We start from the raw sequence: 12,993 nt of genomic DNA on the forward strand, positions 1-12,993 counted from the left end.
AAGAGTTGATTTTTAAATGAGAGTCAAACGCTGTGTGATTTAAGAAATTCATTGTACATTCTCGCACATAGTTCAATTTGCATAAAGGAAATTTATTTTTAAAGTAACACTGTTCAAATCACTATTCACAATATTTTCCCGCAATTTGTTAGAAATAGGTTCATTTCAGCAGTTGCTAGAGAGCGCCAGATGATAGGTGCCACTGCGCTTGCGCAGCTACGATGACGGAGGAGGCCCGTATGTTCGTAATTGTAAAACATTAGAAGATCTTACATTATGTCATAAAAGAAACAAGACATCAGAGGATACCCCAAGAGCATCGGAATGTGCACATTTAAAGTGCATACTTAAAGTGCACATTCGTATGTCCAGATTCCCAATGAAGTAGTCCTCGACCAGATATTATAAGCTTTTCAGTGTGGTTTTCGAGACATAAATTTTGTTGGGGTACCAATGCTGTACTATCTCATGTTTGGTTCTTTATTATGGCATAATGCCGCACATGCTAGAAGATGAAAACGTGCACTTGAAATGCATCAAACAGTTGAACCTAGCCAATAGTGTGGAATTAAACACTTCGTTTCAAATGCACTGACTGCCTCAGCGGAAAAGTTTGATAAAAGCCAAGTTTCTTTAGCATACCCACAAAAACAAAGTCACTGTGCTTGACGGTCAGAAAGGTGGAAATAAAATAAAATCTGAAACTAATAACAAATTTTTGCCTTCCGTAATTGTGTGAATGTGTTTTAATTCACTTGATAGCTTCCGGCCAAAGAAATCCATTTTGTTTTCATTTGACGTGAGAGCATTAAATGACGAGGAAGCAGCAAACAGCGTAAACACGGGTCACGTGGAGACTATCCACTTCCCCACTATAACTCAGACTGCTCTGCGCATCAGCCCCGGATCTATGATACTTCCGAACCGGGACAATACTTCCCTCACGAGCGATTGAGATAGGTCAAAAATTTATAAAAATTCGAGTTTTCAAAAATATGTTCATTTTGTAGTGCACATCTTGCTGAAGAATCTGATACATAAAACATGTGTGTTCGAGGAAATGTAAGACATTTGATCTTAAGTGTGCCCACGTACAGTGCCACGCCTCTTCACACAGCATGTCACCTGTATTTCGCTCTGTGGAATTGAAACGTGTATATTTTGTAATGGATGCTGTCAAACTATATTCAGGATAGTGGAAATTAAAATGCCCTGTGGTGCCTCTCCTGCTTCCAGTTGGCTGGTTTGACATCCTGCCCCTCTTTTTTATTTATTTATTTTTTAAAGGAAGCTTGCAATTAATATTGGATGGGATTATTTGTGATCGGGAGAACAAGAACTCTTCAGAAAATTTGCACTCTTTATTGCCTATTAGCTAATAACTTGCTGTTTTGTGTGACATAAAATTAAATATAGGGTACATAAAACCAGTAAACACAAGAGACAAGAAAGACGGTACACATTTTTTCAATCCTCAGTTCCTAACATTTTTCTCTCTCTAATCATGCTAAAGCTTTAAAAGGCATGCTTTCCTTTCTGTGAAAGAATCTGTTACCTCATCAAAGTTTGTGAAACGTCTTCTACATGAAAAATCGAAATGTCGTTGTCTAATACTGAAAAAGCTGTTAATACAAATAGCACCCAAGACTGGTGTGGTTTCTCGATCTGGTTATGTCTATTTTGTCACTGTCTGCTTGATAAAACAAAAATAGGCCTTTGTAATATAGCAGCAATTTTAACACACCAAATAAACGAGACTGTTCTGACACAAATGGTCATTTTTATAACACGACAGAACATAATTCATAAAGCACCAATATCAAATGCCTGTTAGGCCTACTACAGGCAAAAAGCTTTATGTTAGGAAACAGTTTCACATTTCATTCATATGCTCCAGTTTCTCAAGCATGAGATATGCTCCAGTTTCTCAAGCATGAGATATGCTCCAGTTTCTCAAGCATGAGATATGCTCCAGTTTCTCAAGCATGAGATATGCTCCAGTTTCTCAAGCATGAGATATGCTCCAGTTTCTCAAGCATGAGATATGCTCCAGTTTCTCAAGCATGAGATATGCTCCAGTTTCTCAAGCATGAGATATGCTCCAGTTTCTCAAGCATGAGATATGCTCCAGTTTCTCAAGCATGAGATATGCTCCAGTTTCTCAAGCATGAGATAGAAAAGTAGTAGTACGAATTTTTTACATAAATTTGGTATCGTGATGTTTTTCCATAATTTGTGTGATGTCCCCGTTTCTTCTCCTTCCTCATTCTAACAAACAATCTTATAACTAATTCTGTAACTATTCCTGCTATTGTCAAAACTTCTCTGCCAGTTAACTTCACTAACCCTGACAGAATCATCGGTTTCGTTATCCCGCAATTATTCCAGGTTAGGCGTTGTAAAACGTTCATAGAACACGTTTTCCGCACTTCTTCCAGAACAGAACTTAAGCGGCTGTTAGTCTGGGATTGTACAACTGGTCCTTACTAGTGTAGCAATCTGACCAAAACTTTTCTGTCAAAATTTCATTTTCTTGGATACACCCAGAAGATAATACATAATCTTTCCTACCTGTTATTCCTGTTAGTCATTCATTTCCACTCTGGTAATCTGAATCTATGGATTTCGCTAGTAAATACAACAACGCTGATCATTCGCAAACCCAATCAACCACATAATCAGACAGTGACTTGCATTCATCAGCTCGGCTTTATTCCGCTCAGCTCACATAGACCCGTCCCCTTTTGTCTGCAGGAAAGTTTATTTCTAGGCACGACGAGAATTCTTCTGACAGACATCACGTACACTAAGCACGCATTCAAAAATCAACTTTTGGTTCATTCAGAAATCAAGTTAGAAGGTGCTAAAAAATGTTAAAAAACCAACATGGATGTGTTCAAATTCATATGAATAATCTGTAGACCAACGTGCACTTTCCTCAAGAATATGAATATGAATATGCCCCCCCCCCCCCCCCCCCCTCTCCTATGAAGCATTGCATACTCTCTTCCTAAAGCCTTTGACACATTTTGCTGCTGGCAGACACTTGTATGAGTCCTGTGTTTTGGTGTTGTATATGGTGCATTTCCTTTGCAAGTTAAGTTTTATTTTCAATTTTTCATCTTTTATTGCTGCAGTCGTATTTTGCAGTAGCGGGATATAGTAATATCCTTTGTTAGAATATTGGTTCTTACCAGGCAAAATTACAAAAATTTAAATGATAACTAAAACAATGAAAAATTCCCAGAATTCGAAAAAATTCCGAGGTTTTTCCCAGTTTTCTCCCGGATTTATCCCGGATCTCCCAGTTGTCCCAGGTCGTATACACCCTGACAGGACAATCAAATGGGAACTGAACACCCAGCATGATAGTCCGCAGGACAGATGGCCCCACTGTTGTTGGCATACTGACCAAGTGTGGTTGTCCAGCTGTTGACACGGAGGCAAGCAAAAAAGAACAGAGGCGCGTGGTTTGTTTTCTGGTGGCTGAGTGTGCTGGAGTAAGTGAAATTCATTGCCGCATGTCTTCTTTGTATGGTAAACACTGCGTGTCCCTGAATTGTGTGCACAAGTGGCAGAGGACGTTCCGCGAAGCGCGCACATCAGTACGAGACTATCTATGTCCAGGACAGGACCATTGAGGCATTATCCCCGATACGATGGGCCAGATTAATGACCCTATCCGAGGAGACCAATGAATCATGGACGATGAAATTTTGTGTTCAGGGCGGTGTTAGCCTTGGCTCCGGGCATGCCATTGTGCATGAGGTCATCAAAGACCATTTGCATCACCACAAAATTTAGGTGGAGTGGATGACCCATCACCTCACCGGGGGACAAAATGGTGTGAAATCCAAGTTATCTGCTATGGTATCATGAGGAAGGACACGTGTATCTGTCCTGTATTGTCACAGGGGATAGTGCCGCCATTTTGGGCCCCATGGCAAATGTCAAAGTCAACAGTGGAAACATATCTTCCCTGCCAAAGACATCCAAAGCTGTTCACACACATTCCGGTAAGGTGAGAATGATTTCTTCCTTTGATGACTGCAGGGGCCCCTCTGTTCATCGAGTTCTTAGAGTGAGGAGTGACAATCGATGCGCGGTGTTGTGAAGACACTATGCAGAAACTGCAAGGCACCATAAAGTCAAAAAGCCCAGGAATGTTTACATAGAATCATCCTGTTGTACTGTAACACATGCCACCACACTGCCTACGAGTCGAAGGCTACATCTCACTGATTTGTTTGGGAAACACTACATCTTCCATAGAGCCCAGATCTTTCACTGTGTGACTTTCACATCTTTGGTGACCCAATGAAAGACACGCATGGACATTAGTTTCAATTGGACAAGGAAGTGGAAGAGTGGGTGCAGTTGTGGATTTGTCAGCGATCGGCCACTTTCTGTAAACAGGAATTGAGCGTTTTGTCTCTAAGTGGGATAAATGTAGTAACATATGTGGTGATTGTTTTTGAAGGGAACCATTTCATGATTCCGTTGTGGCAGATGTTCAGTTTTCATTTGACAGCCCCTCATATATGTCAGAGGGTGCACAGTGGATGAGCCTCCATGTGTGAAGTTCCTCAGCATCTAGATAGATGATAAAGTATGTGGGTAAGTTAACCAAAAAACCCAGTTTTGCACTCCAAAAACACTCTTGCTGTGTTGACCCGCAGACTTGACTACTATCATACTTTCACTCAATTCCGCCCTATGGCAAAGCCTGGGGCAAATGCTGCTAAGACAAAAAACTGTGCAATAACTATATTACAGAAGGCTCTTCAAGGAGCTAGGGATTCTTACACTTTCATGCTAATACTCCCTAATGGTATTTGCGGTTAATAAAAAGAGTGTACTATGGATGAATACAGCAATTCACAACCACATACTAGAAGTAGAAATAATTTGCATGTAGGCTATGCATCTCTCTCTCTCTACGATTACGAATGGAGTGTAATGTTCTGGAGCAAATGTCTAATATTAGGTTGCAGTTGACATCAGGCAGGAAAATGGAAACACTCAAATATTTAAAAATGAAGTACAAGATTATCTCATTAACCACTCCTGCTACCTTAGTTCAAGAATGTAAATTCTGCCTTTGTTATTGTATAGAGAGCTGTGAATGGTTTACATAAAGTTGCAAAATATTTTGTTTGAAGTGTCATACTAAAACAGTGGGTGAGTAGAACAAAAGGAGCAGTGGCTTTTTTCAAAGTCGCGGTTTTTCTTTGTATTACGTACTCTCAAAATTAATTACTTAGATTAGAACTAGTCACAATTTGGTATTGTATACTTTACAGAAGTAATCAGCAGTGGTTGCTTCTGCCTGTTAATGTATAACTTAATTGATCCCACATTTCTGAAGGCTGTCGTTCATTATGGTATTTACCAAACACTATCTATCAATGACCTTGCCTAGTAAGGCGGTGCAGGTCTCCCGCATCGTTCCCCTACGCTCTGTAAAGAAGTATCGGACTTCATTTTCATTTCATCTATCAATGAATGAAAGAAAGGGCTGGCCACTCCAACTTCAGAATGAGAGGGGTCTCCCTGCAGTCTCTCTTCATTCATCGTCCTCACTACAGGTAGATCCCTCTCATCCTGAAATTGGAGTGGGCTGTCCTTCCTTTTTAATCTTCCCTAGCCTGCTCCATGTGGAAGGCACTAACAGTTCCGAAAACTAGAACAGCATTGTCACTTAAGTATGTCTATTGGCAGGAATACAGATTTTGCTTCCTGTAGATAAGAACTGACCAGTAATTCTGTCTAATAATTTGTTAAATGGTACTGATTTCATTCAACAATGATACATCAAGAAAAGAATAATCTCCATATAATCAAAGACTGCCTCTGCTGAAATTTAATTATGTTCCAGTTCATTTGCAGTACACAAAGATATATTTTCAACAGAAATAATGCGTTTGTAGGATGCTTATGTTTATATGGTCGACACTTCTCTCTACAATACTAGAAGAGGAAACTACTTGATATGATTAACCTTTCAAACTATATTTTAATTTACAGAAAATCAACACTCTATCACTACTCAGGTTATCACAATAGAATACTGCATACTGAGCTACCAACTTGCTACATCACGACTCTCCCAACAGGCTTAATATATGCCTCTCAGATTTCTTGGTGAAATGAGCCCCAAATAGAGCCAAGTTTGGGTTTCAGCCTGCCCAGCCCGTGTGGCGTGTCCCACAGGCTAGCACGTCTGGCCCACTGGTCTGAAAAGCAGAGTGCAGCCCACCCCACTACATACAGCAGGCCTGTTGGCTCACTAGCCTAGTGTACTGTGCACTCTGCTTACAGCATACACTTTCCAGCCTGTTGTCTTTAGTGCACCACACCTTGGGTCTATATGCAAAGCCCTAAAACTTATGGGGTCAAAATATTTTTTCCAGAAAAAAATTCACTTCTTGTTAACCAACTACATCCCAATGATGCTAAATTTTCTCTGAAACAAAATGACTGAAGCAGATAATCAGCAGAGCAGACTGATTGTTATAGAGTCAACTAGCTCTGTCCAAACATCAAGACAACATTTAGATGAAAAACAATGTCATCAGTAACAGGCACTACGCTACAAAATTTTAATTACCAAATTTAGGCACACATACAGATATAACAAACATGTATAAAGTAATCTAGTGTTATGTGACATATGAGGGGTGTTCAAAATAAAAGGTATGAAACAACACTGTGGATATAACTGAAGTCTTTATTCAAAAGTAATCACCAGAGGCCTCAGCACAACTAATCCATGGTTTCAAAAACTGAAGGATACCCTGTTCTTAGAATTCCTGTGGCTGTGACGGGAGTCAGTCCTCCACTCTGTCCTCCAATTCGCTGTCCAAATTGAAATGCTTCCGTCTGAGATCTTGTTTAAGGGTGCATGCTCAAGCTGCTCCCACTTGAACTTGGCAATTATGCTTCATGTGACCTGGAAGACATGTAGACACACATTATCACGGAACAGAATCACTCCCTCCTTGAGCAGTCCAGGCCATTTGCTCTTGATGGACATGCGTAGGCTACAGAGTGTCTCACAGTACAGTTTTTCCACACTTGAGAAATTCAATATCAGTGCGCTAACATCCAAAAAACCAGTGAGCACCACATCGCCAGCTGAGGGCACCTCTTTGAATGTTTTAGCGGGAGATCATGATGTTTGCTTTCATTGTATGCTGTTCCTAGATGTTCACTACATTATCCCAAAGTGGCATAAGCAAATTTCAACTAGTTTGATTGTTGTGATGTTTCATACCTTTCCATTTGAACACTCCTTACGCAATAAGGAACCATACTGAAATGCAGCTGACAAGGTTAGCAAAACTGTTAAAAAGTAAAGCACAATAAAAATTGAGTCTGTATTCTTTTAAAATTGTTAGGATGGATAGCCATTAAGGTATGGAGGAGAAAGGTGAAGAAATATTTCTATTTGGGCATTATCTTTCTTAAGTGCTTAAAAATAAAAAATAGAATCATTTACTTACAAAGAGGCAGTTTTTTCTCCAGACAAAGGTACGCTGTTGCGTAAAATAGAGATATATGATTCTGATGTCGACTCACACCAACTTTATCAAATGTTATCACCTGCCAACAAATAACGAGGTCTTTCTTAACGCGTCTGAAGTCATTTCAACACCTGCATTAGAAATACAAAATGCAAATAACAAATGAGATTCAAGAAAAGAGAAGACTAATTTTATTCGCTATCAATTATTTGCTCATTTATAGTGTTACTTACAGTATCAATGGACAGTGATTCAATGTGATTAAGTATTATATTTGCAACTACATCCTCACGCCACCGCAAGTGTGGGTCATCTGGCATATCGTCACTCCTGTTAGATCAAACAAGAGGAAGTTAAGTTACTATGTAAAAATGAAATGACCATATGTGTTGCTTACAAGAAATGAAATACTGTTTGCATCAAGTGCACCATAAATATAGTGCCCCACAATTACAGTAAAATCAATGTTACTTAAAATTAAAAGTTAATAAAATCTACTCCACTTTTATGAGGGCCATACTGAAAATCATGAGTAACCCATTGTTAAAATTCCACTTTCAACAATGTAACAAAAATGAATGCAGGATTGTAATGTGAATCTCTTTGAGGTTCGCCGATGACATTGTAATTCTGTCAGCGACAGCAATGGACTTGGAAGAGCAATTGAACGGAATGGACAGTGTCTTGAAAGGAGGATATAAGATGAACATCAACAAAAGCAAAACGAGGATAATGGAATGTAGTCAAATTAAATCGGTTGATGCTGAGGGAATTAGATTAGGAAATGAGACACTTAAAGTAGTAAAGGAGTTTTGCTATTTAGGGAGTAAAATAACTGATGATGGTCGAAGTAGAGAGGATATAAAATGTAGACTGGCAATGGCAAGGAAATCGTTTCTGAAGAAGAAAAAATTTGTTAACATCGAGTATAGATTTAAGTGTCAGGAAGTCGTTTCTGAAAATATTTGTATGGAGTGTACCCATGTATGGAAGTGAAACATGGACGATAACTAGTTTGGACAAGAAGAGAATAGAAGCTTTCGAAATACGGTGCTACAGAAGAATGCTGAAGATAAGGTGGGTAGATCACGTAACTAATGAGGAGGTATTGAATAGGATTGGGGGGAAGAGAAGTTTGTGGCACAACTTGACTAGAAGAAGGGATCGGTTGGTAGGACATGTTCTGAGGCATCAAGGGATCAACAATTTAGTATTGGAGGGCAGCATGGAGGGTAAAAATCGTAGAGGGAGACCGAGAGATGAATACACTAAACAGATTCAGAAGGATGTAGGTTGCAGTAGGTACTGGGAGATGAAGAAGCTTGCACAGGATAGAGTAGCACGGAGAGCTGCATCAAACCAGTCGCAGGACTGAAGACCACAACAACAACAACAAGAATGTGCAGACTTCACATCAAATGTTGCCACACTATCATGTGACCACAAAATGGCTTACATCAATATTTCATTTCAACAGGGTGCTGTCATTGAATTCTTCGCTAAACATGGGAAATGTTCTGCTGAAATTCACCTCAGACTCCATCATGCCTATGGAGAGTCTTCATGGGTGACAACAGTATTAGGAGAGGTGAAACATTTCACATATAGAAATAAGTATCCAAAATGAGCCTTGCAATAGGAGCTTTGTACTATGATGCAGTGCAGTGTAAAGAATGATTTAAGGATTAGGTTCTCGAAAAGTCTGTTCTTGCTGGGTCCCATGTTTACTGACTGAAGACAATGCACTTCAGAGAAGATTTCAAAATGGAGGTGATGAGTTTTGGTGAGTATTGTGACAGTCTGAAACGAAGTTCCACAGTATAAATGGAAAAAAGCAAATACAGTTCCATCTGCTGGGAAAGTTATGGGCACTGTCTTCTGGGATCAAAAGGTTGCATTCCGATTGATTTTCTTGAACCTGGACAAAACATAAATGCCACCTGCTATATCCAGACATTTCGGAAGCTCCATCAAGCATTGCACAATAAACACTCTGGGAAAAGGATTGCCCCACAGCAGGATAACATGTGTCCTCACACTGTTCATGAAAGTGTGGAGACGTGAGGCCAACACTATGAGGCCACAGACGATGTTTGGCAAGCAATGTGTCAGTGTCTTTGAAAGCTGAATCGAAGTGCTATCAAAAGGTAAACTTGAAATGGACAAAGTATTTATATTAGATGACACACTTGAATTGAAAAAAAAAAAAAATGAAGATTACAAATTTTAAAAATATTTGCTCAGTACTTGCAATACAGCCTTCATAGTTTCAGTGCCTAATTACACAACACGTTGAAAGCCAACATTTTACGTTAGATTTAACTGTGGCTATTAACATTAACATAATTTCTGTGCATATGGCTTTCAGGCCGATAAGCTCATTCACAGTCACTGCTTTTATCAACTGGACAATTTACGCACAGTTCATGGACTTCCTTAGCAGATTCAATTCTCTGACAGTAGATCTCCTACTTTCCACAGCAGAGTCAAAAATTCATTCTGCAAACAACTCTTAGACTGTGACTAATCCAGTCTGACAGGAGTCACAGCCTAGCAATCCATGTTTCAGATGACTGTGACTGCTCCTACATCAGAGATCAGACATAGAGCAAATATGAGTCTAGTGTTGAGGGCTGCACACCTTTCAAATCAAGGCACTGCTGTTACATCAGTACTTTATTGGTTTACTTCCTTCCCATTGCAGTTACGTGACTACAGTGTGCCTGAGAATGGCAGGTCTGCGATCGCTTCCTACTGGGCAATTCATTCTCTCTTAATAAAGTGTCCCCCTAACCAACAAAGTTTGAAGTGCTGTCTTTCACTGTTACTGAAACTGAGCCAGTGGGCCTTGCTTCACTTGTTGTGGGGAAACTTGTTTTGACCGATGTCAAGAGGCAGCAAACACAAAAGGGTAGGGGTCTTTTAAATGTTGGCAGTTCAAATGTACGGTGAATGATGGTACCCCTTAGGGGAATGGCAGCAAGGGACAGGAAAGGACGCCAGGTGCACTCAGTGTACAATCCTGGGGACCTATTTAAATATATTCAAGAGGCTATTCCTGCAGCCAATGAGGGAACAGTATGCAGCCAACTGCAGATTGTGGTGCACGCTGGAACAAATGATGCCTGTCGTCTGGGTCATTCCACAGACTGGCAGAGAAGGCTGAGAAGACCAGCCTTGCACATGGAGTTTCAACGAAGCTCACACTTTGCAGCATTGTCCCCAGAACTGATTGTGGCCCTTTTGTTCTGAGTTGAGTGGAAGAACTGAACCAGACATTGGACTCTCATTCGGGAGGACGATGGTTCAATCCCGCGTCTGGCTATCCTGATTTAGGTTTTCCGTGATTTCCATAAATCACTCCAGGCAAATGCCGGGATGGTTCCTTTGAAAGGGCACGACTGACTTCCTACCCCATCCTTCCCTAATCCAATGAGACCGATGACCTCACTGTCTGGTCTCCTTGCCAAAAAACAACCCAACCAACCAACTGAACCAGAGACTTCGAAAGTTCTGTGGCAAGTTAGGCGGCGAATTCCTGCACATGCATTGTAGGGTAGACAACTGTAGTGTCCCCCTAAATACGTCAGGAGTGCACTACACACCAGAAGCTGCTAGTCAAATAGCTGACTGTGTGTACTGTGCACACAAGGGTGTATTAGATCAGGCAACTCTCCATCCAATCCAGATAATGATAGCTGTAGGAAACCCAGAAGTATCAGTGTAAGAACAAAAGAAATGTCTCCCACAGGTGCGTGTATTAAAATCCTAATGGTAAACTGCTGAAGCATTTGCAGCAAAGTGCCAGAGTTTGAAGTGCTCATAAAAAGCAGTGAAGCTCACATAATACTAGGTACAGACAGCTGGTTAAAACCTGAAATCAGCAGTGAGATTTTTGGGGAAAATTTAAGTGTTTATCAAAAAGATATGCAAATGGGAAATGGAGGTGGCTTATTTGTTGCAGTAGACAAAAATTCACAGAGACAGAAATTGAAGCTGCATGTGAGATCGTTGGGATAGACTCAGTAGCAGGGGCGTGCATAAAATGATTATTGGATCTTCTATTGCCCACCAGACTCATCTCCTGTTATAACCAGAAACTTCAGTTCACTTGTACGTTAAGTACATAGTGTAATCATTGGTGGAGGCTTTAAACATGCAACAATTAATTGGGAAAAAGTTTTGTTAGTGGTGGGTGTGATAAGACATCCTGTGAAGCTTTACTAAATGCCTTCTCTGAAAACTACCTAGAACATATACTTAGGAACCCCAGATCATGATGGAAATATATTGAATCTAATGGCAACAAACAGACCTAACCTCTTTGAGGATCTCCACACCAAAACTGGTATCACTGACCATGACACGAGTTGTGGCAACAAAGATTACCAAAGTACAAAGGACTACTAAAACAATCACAGACGTGTGTGTTCAGTGAACTAGATAAAAATATCAGTAATGTCATATCTCAATGAAGAACCTGAAACTTTCAGCACAGGGCAGGAGCATTTAGAGGAATTCTGGCTCAAGTTTAAAAGAATATTCGACCACGTACTGGACAGATAAGTACCCAGTAGAACAGTTCATAATCGGAGGAAACTTCCATGGCATACAGTCACTGTAAAAAGCAACTAAATAATGAGAGATTACTGCATAATAGATGTAAAACAAAGCATAGGACTATAGACAGAGAGATGCTAAATGATACGCATTTGATTGTCAAGGGGCCAATGCTTGATGCCTTCAATGACTACCATAGCAGAATGTTGTCAAATGACATTTCACAAACTCCAAAGAATTCCTTGTCGTATGTGAAGGCTGTTAGTAGCACCAAAGTTAGTGTCCAGTCCCTAGCGAATGAGACTGAACTGGATCTGAGGGTACCAAAACAAAAGCTGAAATGTTTAACTCCATTTTCAAATGTTCCTTTACAAAGGAAAACAACGGATTATTGACCCAATGTAATTTTTTTACCAACAAAAAGATGAATGAAATGAGCATTAATGTCACTGGTGTTGACAAACAGCTGAAATCTTCGAAATTGAACAAAGCTTCAGGGTCCGATGGAATATCAATCAGTTTCTATCCTGAATTTGTTGCTGAGTTAGCCCCTTTCACACTATAACCTATCGTACAACAATGCCCAGTTCTTGGAAAAAGGCACAGGTCACATGTGTCTAAAAGAGGTGCCATAAAAGTAACCTACAAAACTACCGTCTAATATCCTTGACAATGATTTCTTGTAGAATCTTGGAACATATTCTGAGCTCAGACATAATGAGGTATCTTGAACAGAATGACTCTCTCAATGCCAACCAGCATGGATTTCAAAAACATCAATCATGTGAAACTTAACTCGCACTTTTCTCACATGATATACTGAAAGCTTTGAATCAAGGTGATGACCAGGTATATGCACTGTTTCCCGATTTCCAAAAAGCATTTGACTTAGAACCTCACCTATGCT

General features: G+C 40.0%; 1 protein-coding gene across 1 annotated transcript in view; it reads right to left on the bottom strand.

Annotated features, from left to right (window-relative positions):
- Positions 1-12,993, bottom strand: part of LOC124544994 (N-acetylglucosaminyl-phosphatidylinositol de-N-acetylase) — a 114,825-nt gene that overhangs the window by 23,914 nt on the left and 77,918 nt on the right. Inside the window, exons 3-4 of the mRNA XM_047123750.1 lie at positions 7,760-7,856; positions 7,506-7,605 (exon numbers count right to left, since the gene is read on the bottom strand). Of these exons, the coding sequence (XP_046979706.1) occupies positions 7,506-7,605; positions 7,760-7,856 (197 nt within the window). The remainder of the gene's footprint in view (positions 1-7,505; positions 7,606-7,759; positions 7,857-12,993) is intronic.

This window comes from Schistocerca americana, chromosome 8 (assembly GCF_021461395.2).
Source record: "Schistocerca americana isolate TAMUIC-IGC-003095 chromosome 8, iqSchAmer2.1, whole genome shotgun sequence".
NCBI classification, from domain to species: Eukaryota; Metazoa; Arthropoda; class Insecta; order Orthoptera; family Acrididae; genus Schistocerca; species Schistocerca americana.